The 22,249-nt window shown below is 38.1% G+C and overlaps 1 protein-coding gene across 1 annotated transcript; it reads right to left on the reverse strand.

The window, feature by feature from the left end:
• Positions 1–108: 108 nt before the first annotated feature.
• ppp3r1a (protein phosphatase 3, regulatory subunit B, alpha a) lies at positions 109–21,105 on the reverse strand. Its single transcript, XM_007247338.4, has 6 exons — positions 20,903–21,105; positions 10,661–10,700; positions 4,421–4,597; positions 2,011–2,070; positions 1,576–1,760; positions 109–1,388 (listed from the first exon to the last, which is right to left on the reverse strand). The coding sequence occupies exons 1-6, from the start codon at positions 20,903–20,905 to the stop codon at positions 1,341–1,343; spliced, it is 513 nt and encodes a 170-aa protein (XP_007247400.1). The 5' UTR covers positions 20,906–21,105; the 3' UTR covers positions 109–1,340.
• Positions 21,106–22,249: the final 1,144 nt, after the last annotated feature.

The following is a 22,249-nucleotide window of genomic DNA, read 5'->3' on the forward strand; positions in this document are numbered from 1 at the left end:
AGCATGCAGAGTGAACATCCCACACCTGAAATGTGGTGAAATTCCCATTCCATCAAAGTAAAGCTGGAGTGAAGTTTACTTTCCCCATATAAATGATGTTTTAATATTAAAAAAAAAAAACCCACCACAACCAGTATGTAAGATCTTCTGTTTGACTGAGTAAATCCCAGTCAGGTCCCTGCCACTCTAATTTAATCAGGAACATTTTAAAAGAAATGAGTTAACTAAACATAGGCAACATCCATGATTCTTAGATATTTGATATTAACATCACAATCTAAGTGTAAACAGTAGGAGTGCTGTAAATTGGAAAACATGCAGAAAGGAAAACGTGCATGCAGGCACTGGAGAAGCTCCAAGGGTTTCAAGATGCACAGAGAGCTGCAGTTAAAGAACGATGAAGGAAATACAGAGAGTGATTAAAGAGGAAAACCTTCTTTCCCCTCAGACTCTAAACTTGTCATGCGGAAACTTTCCAGTGTATTGCAGTCCCACCTAAACATTAAATTCACCATTAACAATGGAGTTATCATTTTTAATATGACCAGTTTTTTGCAGTAGATTGATTTGATATATGCTCACTGATAGTATATTAGGACTATTTCAGTGCACCTGTTTTAAAAAGACCCTAAAGAAGACGATGTTTAGGTAAACTATGAACACAGCTGTTTTCTTGGCATCTGTTTCTGTTTGACTGTTTCACAAGAGTTAAACACAAGTTACTCTGCAATAATATAAATATTTATAAATAAACAATCTATCACAATTGAAAACGGTATCATGGAACATGATTAAATGCAATAATGATAAATATCGCATACCACAATGTGTAAAATAAAAAACAAAAATGTTTTTGGCTTGAAAAAAAAAAATGCACCAAACATGTTTGCCCAAAAAATAATAATGACAGGCAGTATTTACGTAAAGTTTGTCAATTCCATGTTCTGATTGGCACATCATAACCAAGGTCTGTACGGATACTGAATATTATTTTTCTCCTCTGAAAACAAGTTAAATAGCTGATTAGAAAAAGTTACAGACAAAATAAATACTTCAAATAATAAATAAACATTACAAAACAAAAAATGAACAAGCCAACCCGTCTTCCCTTCTCCAGATAGAGACACTCATAGCCGTTTTTCAGTCAGTAAAGTGCTACACCAGGTTATTGAGAGGGTTTAAGTTCAATAACACTTCACCAGGCTCGTATTAGCAAAGGGGGTAGCTCAGAGAGTAAATACTTCTGTTGAAATATTATAGAGGGCAATGCTGGATATCTTGAGCAGATCATCAGAGGTGGACAGGAAAGCGCGGGGCGGGGGGCAGTGCAGGCCGGACACTCACACGTCCACTACCATCTTTTTGTGTATGTCGAGACCGCCGACAACCTGAGTAAAAAAAATGATGTATAAACATTTTACTATTGATACTAGATAAATTGAAGTTTAGCCTGTTGGTTACAGACAGTATCATTATCTGTAAACTGAAACATTCAAAGCATCGGCACAGAAGTCCTCTAAAGGAACAGTAAAATTAACACCACCTGCGTGCAACTTTATAACGATAGACACTTACTGCGCAGAACTCTTCAAAAGATATTCTCCCATCTCCATCCTTATCTGCGTTGATGATGGTCTTATCTACGATCTGCTGCAGCTGTGTGTCCTTCAGGTTGTTCCCCACCATCATCTTCAGGACTTGGAATAATTCCCCATTGGAAATATAACCGTCTTTATCCATGTCGTAGATCCTGAATGCGACTGAAGATACACAGAACAGAGTTAGATTCAGTGGTAACGCATTACAATAAGAGTAAGTTAATTAACAGTGCTAATGACAAAATGTCTCAACTAAATATTACTCGAGACAAGTCAAGACTTAATTAAACACTACAACATTTTTATTTCATTTTAATTTATAACATTCTAATTCATTAAAATTGAGTAATGTTTAATAATGTCTTAACTACTGTCAGTACTGTCAATCATTAGCTCAGAATGTTTGACTCACATCGCAGCTTCTGTTCCTTATCTCCCTTTACGCTGAACTGAGAGACACCCTCTATAAACTCTGGAGAAAACAGAAAAGAAGCTGTTACAGATACAAAATGTGGAAAAAGTTTTTTAGCACAAATTTGCAAAACCCTCACTGTTCCTTATTGGGTTTCATTCTAATCCAGAAGAAGCACAATTTTAGGATGTAGGGTTAACATAAGTGTTAATAACATGGTAATCATTATGAAGTATAATAACATATTCTATCACTCTTTGTTAAAATAATATTATAATATCTATAAAACATAAAAACTTTCAATAAAGGTCATAAACTAATTTGTATATGATTAAGTGAAATACGTATTTAATCACCTACCAACCAGCAAGGCACAAATCAGTCCTGTCCCTTTAAGACAGTACTCTAAATCTCAGCTCATTATGTGTATAAAAGACCCCTGTCACAGAATCAGTCTCTTCCATTCAAACCTCTCCACCATCAGGGGCAAGACCACAGTGCTGTGAAAGAACATCTGAAACAAGACTGTAGACCCGAACAATGCTGGAATGATAAGTTATTAATGTAAATATTGTGACAGGTCTACTCTCTGCACTTTTAAACCTTCCCACACTGGATCTTATTAAAACATTGTAGAGTGGCGTAGTCTCACTGAAGCAGTTGCCTACTAGTAGTGGTGTAACAGATCACAATTCTCACTGTTCAGACCATATCACAGTTTAACTTTGCTTTCTGTTTTTTTAATACGAAGAAGTCTGTAGTGTCTGTGATATTTGTGTTGGATCTCACAAGTTTATGAATAATATACATTTTTTTTTATATTTATGACCAACATATTTGTCTCACACTCTAATTACTTACTAATTAACTAATTAATTACTAATATTTTTGACAGTAAAACCACACAGAGAACTCAATGTTTTGTAGGTGAATGATTTGACAATATTCATCATTTTAATGGTAACTCCTGTGAGTGACTGATTTAATAAAAAAAGGGCATAATCTGGTATAATACCCCTCCTCTGTGTGCTCTGGCCTGTTACATACTTAAGTACCTGGGCCTGATCTGTCCCTGTGTGGCTTGTATAGAGGGGGGCATGTCTGTAGCACCAGACTCCACCCGCTCCACTGTTAGCAGTCACCGCACTGCAGTTCCAGCTGTCTGTGTTTAGAGCACCAGAAGATAACTTAGATACCGTCAATAATTTGTTGACAAATTAGATTTAGATTTAGTTTTCTGTTGATAAAAAAAAAAACGGCACAATGTTCGTACCAAAGTGTGAGCTTTCAGACCCAAAGTGTTTTTGTTACTGATTAATTTAAACTAGTGACTTTCGTTTTTAAACAGTCTGCTCTTTTCTATTAAAAAAATATGGAGAGGTCGGAGTCTTTCTCTCTTGCATTGTGTCTGTATGAAACGGCCACTCCTCCCACTAATATAACTCTGCTCTCCATTCACACACCAGTGTTATCCACTGTAGATGTGAAGTGCTGCCTAAGCCGTCCACTCAATTCTGACACACCCCTACTGACTGGTAAGCTAAAGCTAATATTAGGCTTGTGCTATTTATCTAGTATATAATAACTGGATAAATGGATATATACCATATTTTTCACACTATTAGGCACACCAGATTATAAGGCGCACTATCAATGAACATCTATTTTCTGGTCTATTTCCATAAATAAGGCACACCGGCTTATAAACAACAATAGTAAAGAACAAGGGTGTCGACAGGGTGTTGTCCCTTCTAACTCAGCAGGTCTCGCTGCTGGGGGGATGCCAGTAATTCTTAAAAAAAAAAAAAAAAAAAAAAAAAAAATATTCAAAGTGAAATGAGCCCTGGAAGTAAATCTCCACAGATCTACTCTGTTTATTTGGGTGAGTAAAGTGCTTCCATTTATTTACAGTAAGCTTAGATTTCCAATATTTTCAACAGTGTGGTTAGCACCAGCGCTAGCCTAGGTTAGCACCAGCGCTAGCCATGGTTATCAAAAGCACTTGCTGTGGTTAGCGGTGCTTAGCGCTAGTAAATGCCGCCCAACAGCGCTACACTGAGTAATTCTGAGTGTTCCGGTAACCCAGCACAATATTAGCTAGCAGTTTGTCCCACGTAGCTTGTTTTATGACGATAAACACACAGACTACAGTCCAATATACTTACCTCTAACATCTAGCAGAGCTAGCCTTGCGGTTAGCGGCTAATGCTAATGCTACTCCAGCCTGGCGAAACTTTAATAAAAGTCCTTAAAAAAGCTGCACTTCATGCTGCTCCTTACACACATAAGGCGTACCGGATCATAAGGTGCACTGACGATTTTTGGGAAAATTAAAGGATTTTAAGTGCGCCTTATAGTGTGGAAAAATACAGTATGCATGCATGTCAGCTTGTTCATGGTTCTGCCTTACCTTGGAAGTCCACTTCCCCATTGCCATCTGTGTCGAATATATCAATAACCCTCTGCACCAGTGGATTCTGCTGCAGCTCTGGCAGGGACATGAACTCCTCCACACTCAGAGATCCAGAGTTATCCAGGTCCAGTTTCTTAAATCTCTTTCCTAACCTCTTAATCTCATCAGCATCGACTGGAGTGGAGAAAAGGAGAGAAGATAAGAGGAAAAAAAATGAACAAACATAGCAAAACTAACATCCCCTTATACACACCTATACCTATACACAACTCAGTGCTAACTGCAGTGACCTGAACGACCCAAGCTGCTGCAGGTAAACAATTAATAGAGTCCTGAGAAAATCAGCACCCTGATGAATATAGAACACACTCACATCCTGCAGTCTGATCCCTCCTTTCTGAAGCAGCCATGCTTTCTGTTCTAACATCAGGCTGATCCACTACAGTACGTCTCCCCACCTACACCCGCTCACATCACCACATTAAACCTGTCCTACAGAGTCTCCACTGTCTCCCTGTAAAACACTGCATCCAATTCAACATTATTCTACAAAACATACAGAACTTGCTCCATCTTATCTGTTTAACTAACTGACTCCATACAGACCCTCCCACACTATCAGGTATTCCTCTACTGGATGACTTCCTACGACACCCTCTAATTTTCATGGTTCTTCTCCAGGCTGGCATCCTGACTTCGTAACTCTCTTCCCTCACAAATCAAACAGGCCAGCTCTGTTCCTACATTTAAAACTAAACTCAAAACCTTAAGATCTCTTCTCTGATGCTTACGTCTGTTCTTAAACTTTATAGCCTGTAATTATATTACTGTGATTATGCTTTAAAATTCTGTAAGTTACAAAGTTCTTGAAAAGCACTCTATAAATATTACATATTATTATAATTATTATTACGCCTCCATGCCATGCTGCCCCTGACCTTTCACACAGTAGTACAGCATCATTCTGTAACTATAAACTCAGCCTATCATCCTCCCCTCCATTTAAAAAACTATTTACAAACACCACAATACTTTTTGGTTGCTTGTTGGTAAGGTTATGGAATTCACTCCTCTGCTAACTGCAGACTCACTGGAAACAACATGCATTTTTGCATCAGATTAGTGTAAGGAGAGCGATCACAGTGATTTACTGGCTGTGATGTTAGTTTAAGCTATGACCTCACTTAAACACAAACAATAATCTAAACAGATTACACTGAAATGACTTTTAACACTGGAAGATTAAGATGATGCAACACTAAATAAATAGTATAGCCTACTAAATAGTGTGCGCCTCTGATTTGGACACAACCCCTGTTTTAGTGGCACAGCTTTACCTGCAGTACTGGAATTCTTGACTCTTAAAAGCTTAAAATTATTCCTGCACACATTCAGTACATAACACTTGTTTATTAGGGAGAGTTTCATCCTAGATTTAAACACTTCACTGTGGTGTGCATCAACACAGTCTCAGGAGAATACGCTGCATTAACCTCGCCAGCTCCCGTCAGCCTGAGCGAATCACAGGTTGCAGTGCAGCAATAATTACCATCTCCAACAACAACAATTATTGCACTCAGTGTGTTGTGATTGTGAATGGTCAACACATCCATTCCATTAGAATAATGCTCTGTGTTTCTGCTGCACAGTCGAGTGGAGGAATGAGTAATGCGTGATTCCAGCAGAGCTCCTGCTATGTTTAAACTGGAAATACAAACTCACAATTCAACTCACAAACTCACCCACTAACTCACCCACCAACTCACTAACTCACCCACCAACTCACTAACTCACCCACCATCTCATCCACCCACAAACTCGCCCACAAGCTCACCAACTCATCTAGAAAACCACCAATTCACCCACTAGCTTAACCACAAACTCACCCACCAACTAATCCACCCACAAGCTCATTAACTCACCTACAAACCCACCAATTCACCCACAAGCTCACTAACTCACCTACAACCCACCAATTCACCCACCAACTCACTAACTCACCCACAAACTCACTAACTTACCTGCAAACCCACTAACTCCCCCACTAACTTACGAACAGCTGGCTATGACAATACAAAAAGTGTGCTTTCTGTGTTTCTGGGTCTGGGCAGCAACTAGCAGAATCAGCATCCAGACAGAGCGTTAAAGCCGTTACTAAAATGATCCTGTCTGAAAAGCCAAATGCTGACACCATTATGCTCATCCACCCACAAACTCGCCCACAAGCTCACTAACTCATCTAGAAAACCACCAATTCACCCACAAACTCACCCACAAGCTCACTAACTCATCTAGAAAACCACCAATTCACCCACTAGCTTAACCACAAACTCACCCACCAACTCACCCACAAACACACTAACTCACCCACCAACTCATCCACCCACAAACTCGCCCACAAGCTCACTAACTCACCTACAAACCCACCAATTCACCCACAAGCTCACTAACTCACCTACAAACCCACCAACCCAACAATTCACCCACCAACTCACTAACTCACCCACAAGCTCACTAACCCACCTACAGACCCACCAATTTAAACACAAACTCACTAACTTACCTGCAAACCCACTAACTCCCCCACTAACTTACTAACAGCTGGCTATGACAATACAAAATGTGTTTTGTGTTTCTGGGTCTGGGCAGCAACTAGCAGAATCAGCATCCAGACAGAGCGTTAAAGCCGTTACTAAAATGATCCTGTCTGAAAAGCCAAATGCCGACACCATTATGCTAATGAGTGCAGGTTAGGCGACAGCGATAAGGCCTATATTTTTAACTGTGTGGTCACGAGAAAGGCCTCCTTAGGCCTGCAGGGAAACCCTTAGCAACAAACGATTCCAGCACAGCGGGGTATTTAGAGCCACAGATGATCAGGACGGTTTTAGGCATGGCTATGTGTCTGTAATAGTTACCTCATACTTTCATAAATAAGCCCCTGGCATGGAGAGGCAGAGAACCCAGACCATTTGTCATACAGACGGTGTTAATATAAGAGATCTGTGTGACCAGTTATGAAATAATTCAATACAAAATCACAGAATAGCATTTTTTCAATCAAAACAGTTAGACCTAAACAACAAACCTTTAATCTGCATAAACAGCTCATAAAAAGCCCTGTATTATGGTCAGACAATGTAGGTCATCTTCTGTCAGGTCGGTTGATTTATATGCGACATGCATTAGGTAAAGAACGTGTAATTAAGTATTGCCTTGCAGTTTTGCATGAAACAGCATGCTGCACATATTATATATATGTTTTAAATAAAACAAAGCTTTTAACGTAATAGGATCTTCACAGCCACTCCTACAGTGGTGCACTGTAATATGTAATATGTAAATGTAAGTGCAACTGATTGTGGTGATAAATGTGTGGGCTGGTGTGGACTGCTCCAGAGAAGATCTACAGGAATTAAAGTCCAGCTCGGGTTCACAGACTTTCAGACAGACAGGTCTGCAGGAGAGAGACTGAGCAGCTGTCTGTGCTGCTGATGGGCTGAACAGTTGGTCTGAGGAAGTCTGAGTGTGAGTCAATGTGTGTGTGTGTGTGTGTGTGTGTGTGTGTGTGTGTGAGAACTGCATGTTAAAATGGACTACATTCTACACATTATTGTATTTTACCCTTCAGAGTTTACTCAGTGTCCCTTTAGTGTTTTAGTGTCTCCTGTATTTTACCGGACTGTTGAGTTTAGGCTGAATCCATACTGAAGATTAGTGTAAAAGATTAAAGCCAGATTTAGATGTTTTATCAAAACACAGAGATTTCATCAGTATTGTACACTACTTAGCAGTGAGGTAGATCTAATTTTCAGACATTACTATCAGATATGCCGGAAAATTTATTTTGATGGGTGTGGCTTTTTGATACCTTGATTTTTGGTGATGCTATAATGTGCTGTTTGTTTGTTAGTTTTTTTACAGCGTAGTCTTTAGACATGAACAGTACAGTGTGCACGGTGACACTGACACAACAACAAAACTTGGAATAACCCTGATATTAAAGCTCTCCTGAAGATGAAAGAGAGGGATTTTAGATTAGAGGACAAAAAGGAGATGAAGGCTGTGCAGAGGGAGATGAGGTGAAAGATCCCTGAGGAGAAAGCCACTTACAGGAGGAGGATGGAGGTCCGGCTGTAGCAGAATAATGTCAGAGGAGTCTGGAATAGCCTCATAACTATTTTCGGCTCCATTCCAGTATTCAGGCCTCCAGTCCAACATTCAGGTCACTCACTCCAGTACTTAGCCCCCCATTTCAGTATTCAGTGCCCCTAGTCCAGTGTTTAGCCCCGCCCCAGATCAGCATTCAGCCCTCCCACTCCAATCTGACATTCACAATGTTCCAGGTGAGAGGTGAGCTTAGCAAGATTAAGATCAGGAAGACTGCTGGCCCAGATAACATCAGCTCCTCAAGTCCTACGCAGAGGAACTGGGTGGCGTGGCTGAACACAATCAATCTCAACCTCAAGGCAGGAAAATCTGAAAAACTAGTGGTGGACTCCCGCAGTTCCAACCACTCTACCATGGTGTCTATAAACATCTAGGGAATGAATATTGAGATAGGCAGGTCCTATGGGTACCTGGGTGTTTACCTCAACAGCCAGCTGGACTGGACTGATAACACAGCTGCACTTTACATTAAAAAAGTCAGAGCAGACTACATCTCCTGAGGAGACTCCTTAGAGGGTGCTCCTCAAAACCTTCTTCGGACACTGTGGTGGCTAGGCAAAGTACTTACCAACTTCCTGGCAGAGAGGGTCTTTAGCACAGGTGGTAATACTGTGACCTGCCACAGGACAGCTTTAAAACCCCAGGCAGTGGACAGACTTGTCTGCCTGGCCTGCAGCCTGTAGTAGGGTATGTCCAGTGCAAAACTTTGACAGCACTAAGAGACAGTACTGCACTAATGAGTATTAATTGTGCCTTTCTCTATTTTGCTTAGGAGCATAAGCTGAGGAAAATTGAGTGAATTTTATATTCTCTTTTGTTTACATTGGAAAGTTGCTTGAAGATTTTGTTTGAAAAAGAATTTACCTAATTTTATATGAGATATTTTATATTTAGATTTGGAACTGACCATAGAATTTAGTTCTCTGTAACATCTGATCTTTGAATATACAGGATTTCAATGTTTTTTTTTCCATTTTTATTTATACAGTATATTCATATAGTTATAATGTTCATTTAGTCTGTTTACATCACCATCACTATGTGAAATATTACCACTCGTGCTATTTGATTACGGTAATATTAACCTATGTGCAATAACACTGCTCATACATACTGAGGAACCATGTTTCCTCTAAGCTTAGTGTAGATTTCTATATATGTTTTTTATTTTTATATATTTTTTGTGTAAATACATATTTTATATATTGTTTTTTTTATTTCCTTTATTTCCCTGCTGCTGTAACAGTGCACATTTCCCAGCTGTGGGATTAATAAATTATTTTCCTATCTTAGCTAAGATAAGTTAGCTATATATAAGTTATAATTCCTGTGAAACATAAACCTGATCCTTTAAAATCTCCAGGATGTAACTCACCAGATCCTACCCCCTATAGTTCACTAGCACCCATGCCCCACCCCACCCCCCAACCCACAGGTCTCTTTTTAATTTGCTTGTGTTGTGCATGTCCATGATGTCCAGCATACCAAAAGATATGGGTTTATTTATTAATTTATTAATAAAGTACAGTCTTAAAATCAATTTAAAACAATTGAAGAATACTGCCCACAATATAATAAAAAATAAAATAAAATATATATTGTGATATTATTTAAGGGCCATATTGCCGACCCTTATTATCAGGACTATAAATAAGACGCTGGAGATTCACATTAAAGGAAGAAATTTAAACCTGGAATCACTTTACTGTCTGTATCATGAGGAATGAAATTACACTACAGGAAGAGCGTTATTAATTTAAATGAATTTACAGGCTGCTTTCTACCATAATAAACACAAATAAAACGTTAAATATAAAGGTTGAGGCTGAACAATATTCATAATTTAAATCTTAATTTACTCACAGATTACATGAGAATTAGGTTACTGTATCTGACCCTGTTCCACACTCTAAGACCCATAAATGGCAGTGTGTTTGGCAGGGCAATACAATCATTAAAACAAGCAAAAGCCTGTGCTGAGCAGCCTTACAGAAATAAAACAATAAACAGTTTAATGCTGGGAAAAAGCCTGAACAAAAAGTGTTGGTGATAAATAGTAATACTTACAGTGAGAGCACATCTCCAGGGGATAGCTGGCTTCATTTCCCTGCAAAAGATACAGGAGTTATACTTACTAATGACTGTAGTATTACAGTATTAATATTAATAATTACTAACATAACAGATATAAATTTGTATTATTATTGCATGCCTTGAAACAGAGTTACTAAACTTATATTATCATGTTGAGTATCTCACAATACAAAGAGTTGGTCTGCAACAATTAATGAGTTCATAATCAATAATGCTGATTATGAACAGCAGTTGCTAATCAGTCTTGGTCTTGTTTATTGTTACATTGTTGTTCAAACGGTGATTACATTTTCAACTATAGCTACATTGCATAAAGAGGTTAATTAGGATAGTTTAAAGTAAAGGTTTCTATCACACCCCCAACATTTACTCTTTAACCCCAGTTTATTAGCGATAGACTTTTAACAAGTAAAGCTCAGCTGCACTTAAATGGAGCGTTATTAACATCAGATACAGCAGAGAGAAACTCTGTTCAGACTCTGTTCTTACAGGGAAAATGTTGCTAAGCTAACCAGTGTCCACAGAAACACAACTCCAACCCAGCGCGCTAAACACTAACTTATCTACTACAATGTCTTTAATTAGCTAACTGCACATCAGGACAAAGCCACACTATCCAATAAGATCAGGGAATAATTACCAAAAGTTACAATGTTCCTGTACAGTGCAAAAAAAGCTACATAATAGTACTAAATTATTCACCTGTCCACCGTAAAATAAATAACTGCATGTTTCATTTTGAGGTGAAATAGCAGAGTTTCAGTATGCATGTTTAGTTTTGTAAAGCTACAGTAATGAGAATGGCAAGTAAACACACTGACGGGTTTATTTTACATTCCGCTCACAACACACCCATGATTAATTAAGAGAATTAGTACATGCCTTTCTTGGGTTTCAAGCCGTGCCAGGCATACTTTTCCCATCATTACATGGTGATTCAAACTGCTATTCCTCTATACAGGGTACAGGACACTTGTGGGGTACTTTGATTTATTATTTACAGTTTATTTTAGCTCTAAAGCTCAAAGGCAAACATGCCACCAGGATAAACCGAAATAGAGTTAACCAATATACACTGAACCCGTTTTATATGGAATGTAATATACAACATAATGTTCGAAAAACTTGACAATGCCCATTCGAGACATACAGGTTATAATATGCAGTCTATTTATTTTGTCACCAAATGCAGCTGGATCCTAATACTAACTTAGCAAATTAAATTTACCTACACCAGCACATTTCACAGCCCCACACCACACACTAGTGCATTCTGATCTTGACACATTTTATATAAAGATCCCAAATAGCAGCAAAATGGCAAAATGTAATGGTCATTGTGGAAGATCACAGTGTTTTTATTATCTGCTTATTATCAGAGGAAACGGGTTGTGGGTGACGTGTGTTGCCCAATTCTCAGCATTATCAGAGACCGACATTATTGCAGTCGATGTACCAGGGTACAAAGGTTTTTCTTAATCCTGCAGCAACAGGATCATCCTGCGTTGTGTTAAACTGCATGTTTACCGGTCACAGGTTCTCCAGGATTAGGACTGAGAAACACTAGTGCCCAGAAACAGAAGAGGAACAGCAATCAGGCATTCTGATACAGACTGGTTATGCTTCAGATTAGGACAGTGTGACTGGATAATGGAGTTTAACATCTCTGTTCTGCTGGATAAGCGCTGTGCAGCGTGGGCTCAACAGAACGTACCATCCAGAGTGTAAAGTGGGGAGGATCAGGAGACGGATCTGATCCCCCGCACTACTCCTCCATCAACCACTGCAGCCAGTCACCCACTGCAGAGCCAGACTGGAAAATCATTGTGATTGATACCTGTTGTCTAAATCTAAAGCTGCACGCCAGCTAACATCCACTGATACAGCTTAAAGAAATAAATCACACCTTTCCCCCTAAATATACCTTTAAATATATTCAGCAAGTAATCAGTAATTTATTGACCAACATCTAACGGTGTGATGAAGCATCATGGCTCAATATAGTGCTGTGCGATATGACGATAAATATCGTGGGGATAGAAAAGTGTCTATGTTGCTACTTACCTTCTATCGTCCCTACTGGTTCTACAGTAATTTCATCAATTATTCATGCAAATATATATATATATATATATATATATATATATATATTGGTGTGGTCGCATAAACTCTTTTGACGGACACACAATTAAAAAATGTTAATTGAGTTTCTTTTGATAACTCAATTTAAATACCTGTATAATTTTGAGAAAAAAAAAAAAAAGCTACTGGACCTACCTCATCTGTTTTCATTTGATACATATATATTGCTGCACTAAAAGGTAGTAATTCTCATTTCTGAAAGTTTGGTTTAATGTCACTTTGAAATTAAGTTGGAAAAGAAGTAAGCAATGATATTATCGCCCAGCACTAGCACTAGAATTATTGGTAAATGTTATGCAGTTGCATTGTTCGAAACAACATAGGTTGCAATCATGCTAGTGTAGGCCGGAGAGCCAGTGGACGTAAGCAAAAGGCAGAGCATATGTCAGTCAATTTATACTGAGACAAATTTTATATCTGCTTTTTGATGTCAAGCCATCATGTGATTAAAGCCACTTTCATTTTATTAAGCCAATCAGCAGCCAAAGCTAGCTCTGGCTAATCAGCCCACATAAAGACACAAACTGGAGCTAAGTGAAAAAAAATGAAGTGAATTTAAAATGTAGTTGATTTTAAGTCTAGTCACTAAATAAAATAGATATTTCAGTAAAAATACATAGAAAACTGTTTAAAGTACAGTAACAAATTACATTTCTGTAATCTGTTTCTGTCCACCACTGTTTACTCAGAATTCAATGATGAAACGTTTGGACGAGAACGATAGAGCAACACGACAGAGAGCTAATAAAAATTAACTTTTGGTTCTGACGCGTAATTGCTAAGCTAGAGAGGCCCCCAGAAGCACCCACATCCTGTGGCCATCTTTAATGCACATGACTGAATGAATGAATGAATGAGAACACACGTCATATTTATTAAATATTGTCCTCATTTATTGATAACTTATAGCTGGTAAATCAAAATTAGGTTCAATAATTAAAGAAATCATTACGGGCAGCCCTGAAAATCTTATTTACTGGCCAAAAGATTTACCCTCAGAGAAGTGGACGATATCTATAGGTGGATGGAATCTACTGAGCTGTAATGCTGCACTGCACCTCAGCGCTGTTAACCCTGCTGCTCTTTCCATTACGATAAATGAGACTGCTGCTCTTTACAGTAATGTCTATCGCAGTGTGTGGACAACCGTGACCTCAGTGGCCTTCTGTTAAAGGGAAGGAGATTGTCGGGTTCTGGCAAACAAGGGACACGTATAAGCAAGTCATCTTTAAAGTGTAAATTATAAATTGCACTAATGTTTTATTTTATTATGATTCAGTATATTGTGATTGCATTTTTGTTTATGTTTAAAATAAAAATTTATAAAAAAGGTTATAGTAAAAAGAAAATATATCATATTTATAAAATCTCAATAAAAAAAGTTTACCATTTATCTAATCACAACAGAGGGATTTAACGTCATAGTATACCACTGCTTTCTAGTGGGTGGGGTTTAAACACAACACTAAATGAACCACTTCTGACACCAATCTTTATGTCTAAACACTAAAGTATTAATAAACTAAACTAAACTGTGTTTTTGACAAATCAATACAGTATTGCAAAACAAAACAATACAATATCGGTATTTTCTCACACCCTGAAATTTATCTAACAATAAATAATCCCAGCTACACCTCATTTTTTTTATTACACATATTGTGCGTATGTTATATTATCACAAAAATACATATAATAAAATTACTAATAAATTAATCATTAATTTTATCAACAAATTCACCAACAAACATCAACAAACAACACATTTATTTCAGAGTCACTTTAGTGTCTTTTTAATGTATTTTAATGAATTGGAATTTCTGTCACAAACTTGGTCCCCATGTATGCTGTACATAAACAACTACTCAGTAAATAATAGGAGACATTTACACAGACAGGATGTTGTCATTTTTAGGACATTCTAGGACATTGAAGGACATTGTATATCTTCAATGTAAAAAATGTAAAAAATGATATTTACAATGTTTTGATTAAACCTTTATTATCTTATTAAAACACAAGAAAAAAAATCTAATGTTTCTTTGTGCAGAGCTCTTGTTTTTCCCCTGTAACCTGATACCTTGTCCAGTCATGTGATCAGACCCTCCTCTACCTGCTTCCTCTCATTTGAGAGCTGCACAGTTTGCGTTTTTTTCAGCCAAATTTAAAATATAGTCGTGGGTGAAAATTTTAAGTCACAGGGTGTTTTTTTCAGGCCTTGTTTTAAATTTATCCCAGCTGCTAAAAAGCCTTCATTTGGCTAGTTAAAGCTTCTAAAGTGTGGGTTTTAGACTGACTTTGGGTTGGATATTTTTACTGAACCTGGCAACCCTGCAGTCAGTGAAGGTCTCCGGTTGAGCTGCAGCTTATGGTAAACTCACTTTTTACTTTTCTCTACAACTCCAGAGACAGCAGGCATGTGATTTAAACTATGAGAATATGTTTAAATGTACAATGATCTGATGTACAGTGAGTGTGGCTGTTGTCTAATCCCTTATCTGGTGTGTTTAGACATTTTTGGAAACACAGAGAGCGAGCCGAGTGAGTGATCCCATTACCCCTCCCACACGTTCCTCCACAGCACCTCATGTACTGCACTCCATCACACTTTAACAACACACAGACAATGAAATTCTGTGTCGATACATTTTTATAGTTAATGCTGATTATGTTGGCTAATCTAGTCGTAAAGTATCATGGAGAACTGTCTTGCTATTTATCGAGAATCACATAATCACAGTATCGTGAGATCAATATTATTGTGGGCAAAGTATTGTGCTAATATTGTATCGTGATAATATTTTATTGTGCTAATACTGTATCATGATGATATTATATTGTGATATTGTATTGTGAGGTATCCTGTGATTGCCACCCATAGTTAATACCAGGGATAAACAGGGCCTGTGCATCATTGCATTTTCCTGTCAATTCCAAATCCAACCTGAGTCTCAAGACTGCATCCTGGATCAGTGTGGTATTCTCTGACTTTATATTTATGACACTATCATTACAATATTACCATGTTGCTACTTTAGTGCATGTTCTGCAGAATAACAGTGTGAACCCTGCTCATTTAAGACTCTACTTTTTGTTATCTTTTTTAGAGTATAAACTGGCGACAAAAGGAGTATTTACATTTGCTCTGTTTCGGTGAATTAACTAAATTCCAAATGACACTGAAGCTGATTAAATAAAATTCTGTAAAATGAAATACATATACTCGCTAAGAGCTTTATCAATCTCTGCCATTAAAGAAATAATAATACTAAACTATGAACCATTTCAAAGAGTGAAGCACAACACTGGAAATAATTAAAACACTGGTCAGCCTTGGTGAGTCCTCCTCCTAAACGAACTGTCCTGTTTAATGAGCTGAATGTTGTCTGAGGAAACCAAGAGGCAATACAATCAGTGCAGCTCATGAATAATGGATTCCTCATTCAGAGTCAATTGGACTAAACAAAATCAGCTTGAACAGTGAATACTAGAGTAAGATCTGTAGGCCAGCCCACTTAGAGCATAATCTTATTCATGAATAAAAAAATCTGATTATGTTCTCAAACAAATATTCAAATACTCAGCTGAGAGCTTTAAGCCTGTTCAGGTTTTTAGATGGTTATGACAATCACAGTTATGCACCTTAATTATATTTTTTTATTCAACTGAATATGCAATGCTTTGAAATGAACCATTACTCTTAACAGTATTACCTATTGTGTATTACGTATTGTATATCGCAAACCACTTCACTGCTTCCAGACAGAGCAGGCTGAGAATAAGCTGTTTCAGTAATTAGCTTCTAAACAGATGCTCCTATTCAATCAGCACCAAGTGGATGCAACAAAACAGTAATGTTTTGTGTGAACAAACCTGATGAACAAAACAGAGCACTGTTTAATTATTTACAAAGAACCGAAAAATACTAGAGTCTCATTCTGCTAAAATCCACTTTTTCTTGTTCTTTGTGAAATATAAATCTACTATATACTATAAATCTATATATAGTATATAATGCCACATATTGAACTGTTCCTCAGCCTCCATTGTCTGCAGTAGCTAGTAAAAGAAAATCCTCAGAAGTACGAGTTGATCAGAGAGATGTTAGGTGTCTACCTCAACCAGCCTAGCCCACCTCGGCTCTCTCGCCCATTCATGGCCTCTCGGCTCCGAGGCGGAGCTTACAGCTCTGTTTACAGAGCTAGTTAGCGTTAGCTATCTTGTGTAAGGAACTGTACGTTTAGGTATCTCTGGTTGATTCTGCATTTTACAGAGACCTTAAATATAAACTAGGGAAGCACGGTTTGACAAGACAGCACATCACGACAGAACACCAGTCAAATTTATTTCGGCCGTGGGGCCGTTCAACGCTGAGCGACGCTGAGAGTCTGATGTAAAGTGAAGTTTAAGGGTTAGCTTTATCCAGCACTAGCTATATCTTAATAATTAATGCTGTATCTCTGTAGACATTTTGTCCTTTGTTAGTTTTAGAGCTGTACATTTGCCTGGGGGGGAGGGGGGTAGGCATTCTCTGCAGCAGTGCCGTTAGCCTATCAGAGGCTTTAAGACCTGTAACCTGTAATTCAATGATCTAAAGCAGGGCTAAACAGAAACACCTGAACACTTTTTTTTAATTTTTTTTTTTTTTATTACAAAAAACAGCTTACATGGCATTCACTCATAGTAGAGACCACAACTACACTGTTTAAAATGAATGAAAAAATGATGGATTAAGACCTTTAAGTAAGTGTGGTGTAGTAAATGGGCATGCCATATTGAATTGTATTGTATCACAAATGGAATAGAAGTGATAATAGCCCGACCCCAGAAAACTCTAATTGTTAGATGTTAATCAGTTTGAGTACAGTATGTTGCTGAATTGTGTTTCGTCTCTGAACAAACCACATAGTTGGAAAAACAAAGTAATTGATTAAGAATAAAAAAAGAACAATACAGTGACTGCATTTCTAAACAATAGTTTAAACGCCAGCCTTAATAAAGTGAAAGAAATTCCCAGAACCACAAAAAAAAACTGTGCATGCACTGAAAAGACTGATTGTAGATAGATAGATCTTCTTAAAATCCTTTTTAAAAGCACTTGCATATATGACAATACCTATACAGTTTATAATAACTGTAGTTGGTTTATATGTAAATGTTCAAAACTAGAAACAAGTCAGATTTTCCAATTATGCAGCAGAAATCTCTTAACAGATAATAAATCTAACAGTAGCAAGCATGAACGTGTAATATATTTAAAGAGAGTTAATTTGATCCCAAGTCTTAGATGGATGGTGGCAGGGGTTGTGTAGCTGTGAACATTTTGCAGATGGAAGGCTTTATTCTGAGTGATAAGGCACTAGTGCTCCTTATACACAGCAAAATAAAAAAATCTGCCTTTATTTTTGAGGATGAAATTTACATGTGCTTACGCATGATGTTCATACGACATCGAATATAACAGTTTATGAACAACCACTACTCTATATTCAAATTCTGTGTTACTGAACAACGAGCACACCGGTCTTCTGTCCTCATACAGCAGCTCCAGGCCTTTATATCTGCCACCTGTGCTGCTCCCACTAGCTAATAATCAGACTGCAGTGCTGATACTGAAACACTCACTGCTGCTAACTCCAGCCAGTGACAGAATTCTGCACAGAACTGCATTTATTGGTCTTAACAAGCCAAACCAAAAGGCCTACATTAACAATATACCGTATATTTCGCACTTAAAATCCATTAATTTTTACCAAAAATTGTCAGTGTGCCTTTTGTATGAATTTTACCATTCAGGTTGTAAAAAGCAATAAAGTCACTAGTACAGCCTTATACAGGGGTTTCAGACTCGAGATTAGAGCAGTATTAGCATTGTTTGACTTTAAAAGAAAACTGTACAGGTCTGTGGAGGTGAACTGTAATACAGTCTACAGCCTGCAAACCCCCTTCGCTGTCTGTCTTTCAGATTAACTGTAATACAGTCTACAGCCCGTAAACCCCCCTTCGCTGTCTGTCTTTCAGATTAACTGTAATACAGTCTACAGCCCATAAACCATCCTCGCTTTCTATTTTACAGATTAACTGTAATACAATTTACAGCCCATTAACCCCTCTTCGCTGTCTGTCTTTCAGATTAACTGTAATACAGTCTACAGCCAGTAAACCCCCCCCCTCGCTGTCTGTCTCTCAGATTAACTGTAATACAGTCTACAGCATATAAACCTTCCTTTGCTGTCTGTCTCTCAAATTAACTGTAATATGGTCTACAGTATATAAACCTCCCCTCGCTGTCTGTCTCTCAGATTAACTGTAATACAGTCTACAGCACATAACACCCCCTTGCTGTCTGTATCTCAGATCAACTGTAATACAGTCTACAGCCCTTATACCCCCCCCTCGCTGTCTGTCTCTCAGATTAACTGTAATACAGTCTACAGCATATAAACCTTCCTTTGCTGTCTGTCTCTCAAATTAACTGTAATATGGTCTACAGTATATAAACCTCCCCTCGCTGTCTGTCTCTCAGATTAACTGTAATACAGTCTACAGCAGATAACACCCCCTCGCTGTCTGTATCTCAGATCAACTGTAATACAGTCTACAGCCCTTATACCCCCCCCTCGCTGTCTGTCTCTCAGATTAACTGTAATACAGTCTACAGCATATAAACCTTCCTTTGCTGTCTGTCTCTCAAATTAACTGTAATATGGTCTACAGTATATAAACCTCCCCTCGCTGTCTGTCTCTCAGATTAACTGTAATACAGTCTACAGCAGATAACACCCCCTCGCTGTCTGTATCTCAGATCAACTGTAATACAGTCTACAGCCCTTATACCCCACTCGCTGTCTGTCTCTCAGATTAACTGTGATACAGTCTACAGCCCGTAAACCCCCCCTCGCTGCCTGTCTCTCCGATTAACTGTAATACAATCTCCCTCCATAAACCCCTCTTTCTTGCTGTCTATCTTTTAGATTAACTGCAATACAGTCTACAGCACATAACCCCCCCCCACCCGTGCAGTCTGTCTCTCAGATTAACTGAAATACAGTCTACAGTCCATAAACCCCTCTTGCTGTCTATCTTTTAGACTAAATGTAATACAGTATACAGCCTGTAAACCCCCCTCGCTGTCTATCTTTCAGATTAACTGTAATACAGTCTACAGTCCATATACCCCTCTTGCTGTCTATCTTTTAGACTAAATGTAATACAGTATACAGCCCGTAAACCCCCCTCGCTGTCTATCTTTCAGATTAACTGTAATACAGTCTACAGTCCATAAACCCCTCTTGCTGTCTATCTTTTAGACTAAATGTAATACAGTATACAGCCCGTAAACCCCCCTCGCTGTCTATCTTTCAGATTAACTGTAATACAGTCTACAGTCCATATACCCCTCTTGCTGTCTATCTTTTAGATTAACTGCAATACAGTATACAGCACATACCCCCCCCTGCAGTCTGTATCTTAGATCAACTGTAATACAGTCTACAGCCCTTATACCCCCCTTGCTGTCTGTCTCTCAGATTAATTGTAGTACAGTCTACAGCCCATAAACCATCCTCACTTTCTATCTTCCAGATTAAGTGTAATACAATATACAGCCCGTAAACCCCTCTTGCTCTCTATCTTTTAGATTAACTGTAATACAGTCTACAGCACATACCCCCCCCCTGCGCTGTCTGTCTCTCAGATTGACTAAAATACAGTCTACAGCACAACCCCCCCCCCCCCCTGCTGTCTGTCTCTCAGATTAACTGTAACACAGTCTACAGTCCATAAACCCCTCTTGCTGTCTATCTTTTAGATTAACTGTAATACAGTCTACAGCACATAACCCCCCTCGCTGTCTGTCTCTAAGATTAACTAAAATACAGTCTACAGCACATAACCCCCCCCCCCTCCCCTCGCTGTCTGTCTCTCAGATTAACTGTAATACAGTCTACAGTCCGTAAACCCCCCTCGCTGTCTTTCTCTCAGATTATCTGTATAAGGGTCTGTATTTATAAAGCTCGGGTTTTTTTTTAACCGGCTCCGGTTTGTAAACCGATGTAAACCGCGTTTACTCACCATCTTGTTTCCTCCGCGACAGAACTCCGCTTATAATCCGGTAGCAATAAATAATAATAATAATAATATCAAATACTACTACTACTAATAATAATACTAATACTAATAATACTAATAATGAGCGCGCGGGATGAGCTGCTGGAAATGGTGTTTTGAGAGGAGCGCGCGGCCTGCTGGGCTTTACTGCAGGAGGGGGAGGGGCTACCACACAGTACATCCGGGTACCGCCATGACAAAACGAGCCGCCTACATTTACATAAAGATACTACTAATAATAATGATAATAATAATAACAATATTAAGAATAATAACAATACTATTGTCACTGTAATGATTACTATTCATTATATATTTTCTGCATGTTTTTAACTAAAGTAACACAGACCCAGCTAAAAGATCCAGTTTATGATCGGCTGCTCATCCATAATAAACATACACGGAAGGTTTGAGGCTCTGTTTTCTCTGGATGACTATCTCATTTTGTAGCAGTGTAAATATTACTTTTTGATGATTTGATGATGTACGAAGAGGATTTAACCTAGGACACAGAGAGCTTTAGCTTTAAGCAGAGGTTTTTACAGGTAAAACGCCAATTCAGGATCACTGTATTGCAATTTTCTACACCGAAATGTCTATTTCACATAGCAATTATACACTGATAAAAATCTAGGACGTTTATATTACCAGGACACCTCATCCTTAATATATTTCTGTCACGTGTTACTATTTATTTAAATAAACAGTAACTTGTATTAGGAAAATACCTTTACATTTTGAATTAGTGCTGTTTATGTTTATAGAGCATTAACTATAGTATAGCACTGTATAGTATGGTTTCTCTGTCATAATTTGTAATGTTTTGTCTCCATCTGCTGGACACTTGTATAATTTCACAGATTCGCTCTGCACTGTGTGATGGAAACACCAGTGTTTCTCAGTCCAGATTCTGGAGCACACTGTCCTGCACATTTACTTCTTCTCCCATCAAACCTGACCCAACTGATTTAGCAGATCATTTCAGAGTGCAGGATTTTTTTAAAGCAGAGAATCCTCTAAAATCTGCAAAGCAAAATGGTACCAGTACCAGGATTGATGAACACTGCTGTACAGATACATATATATTAGCCAAATATATAAATAGGGATATATGTGTAACTTTTATTAAACTGTTAAACGCTTACTAGAATTAATATCTGATGTTGGTGATCTGACCTAAACATCCACTTAATAAAGCAACCACTTAATAACACTATAGAATCCAAGTGTGTGTGTAAGTGAAAGTATGAGTGTGTGCGTGTGTGTGGGAGTGTAGTGTGTGTTCTGTATGTTTCTGATGGAGTTTTTACA

Source organism: Astyanax mexicanus, chromosome 7 (genome assembly GCF_023375975.1).
Source record: "Astyanax mexicanus isolate ESR-SI-001 chromosome 7, AstMex3_surface, whole genome shotgun sequence".
Classification (NCBI taxonomy): domain Eukaryota; kingdom Metazoa; phylum Chordata; class Actinopteri; order Characiformes; family Acestrorhamphidae; genus Astyanax; species Astyanax mexicanus.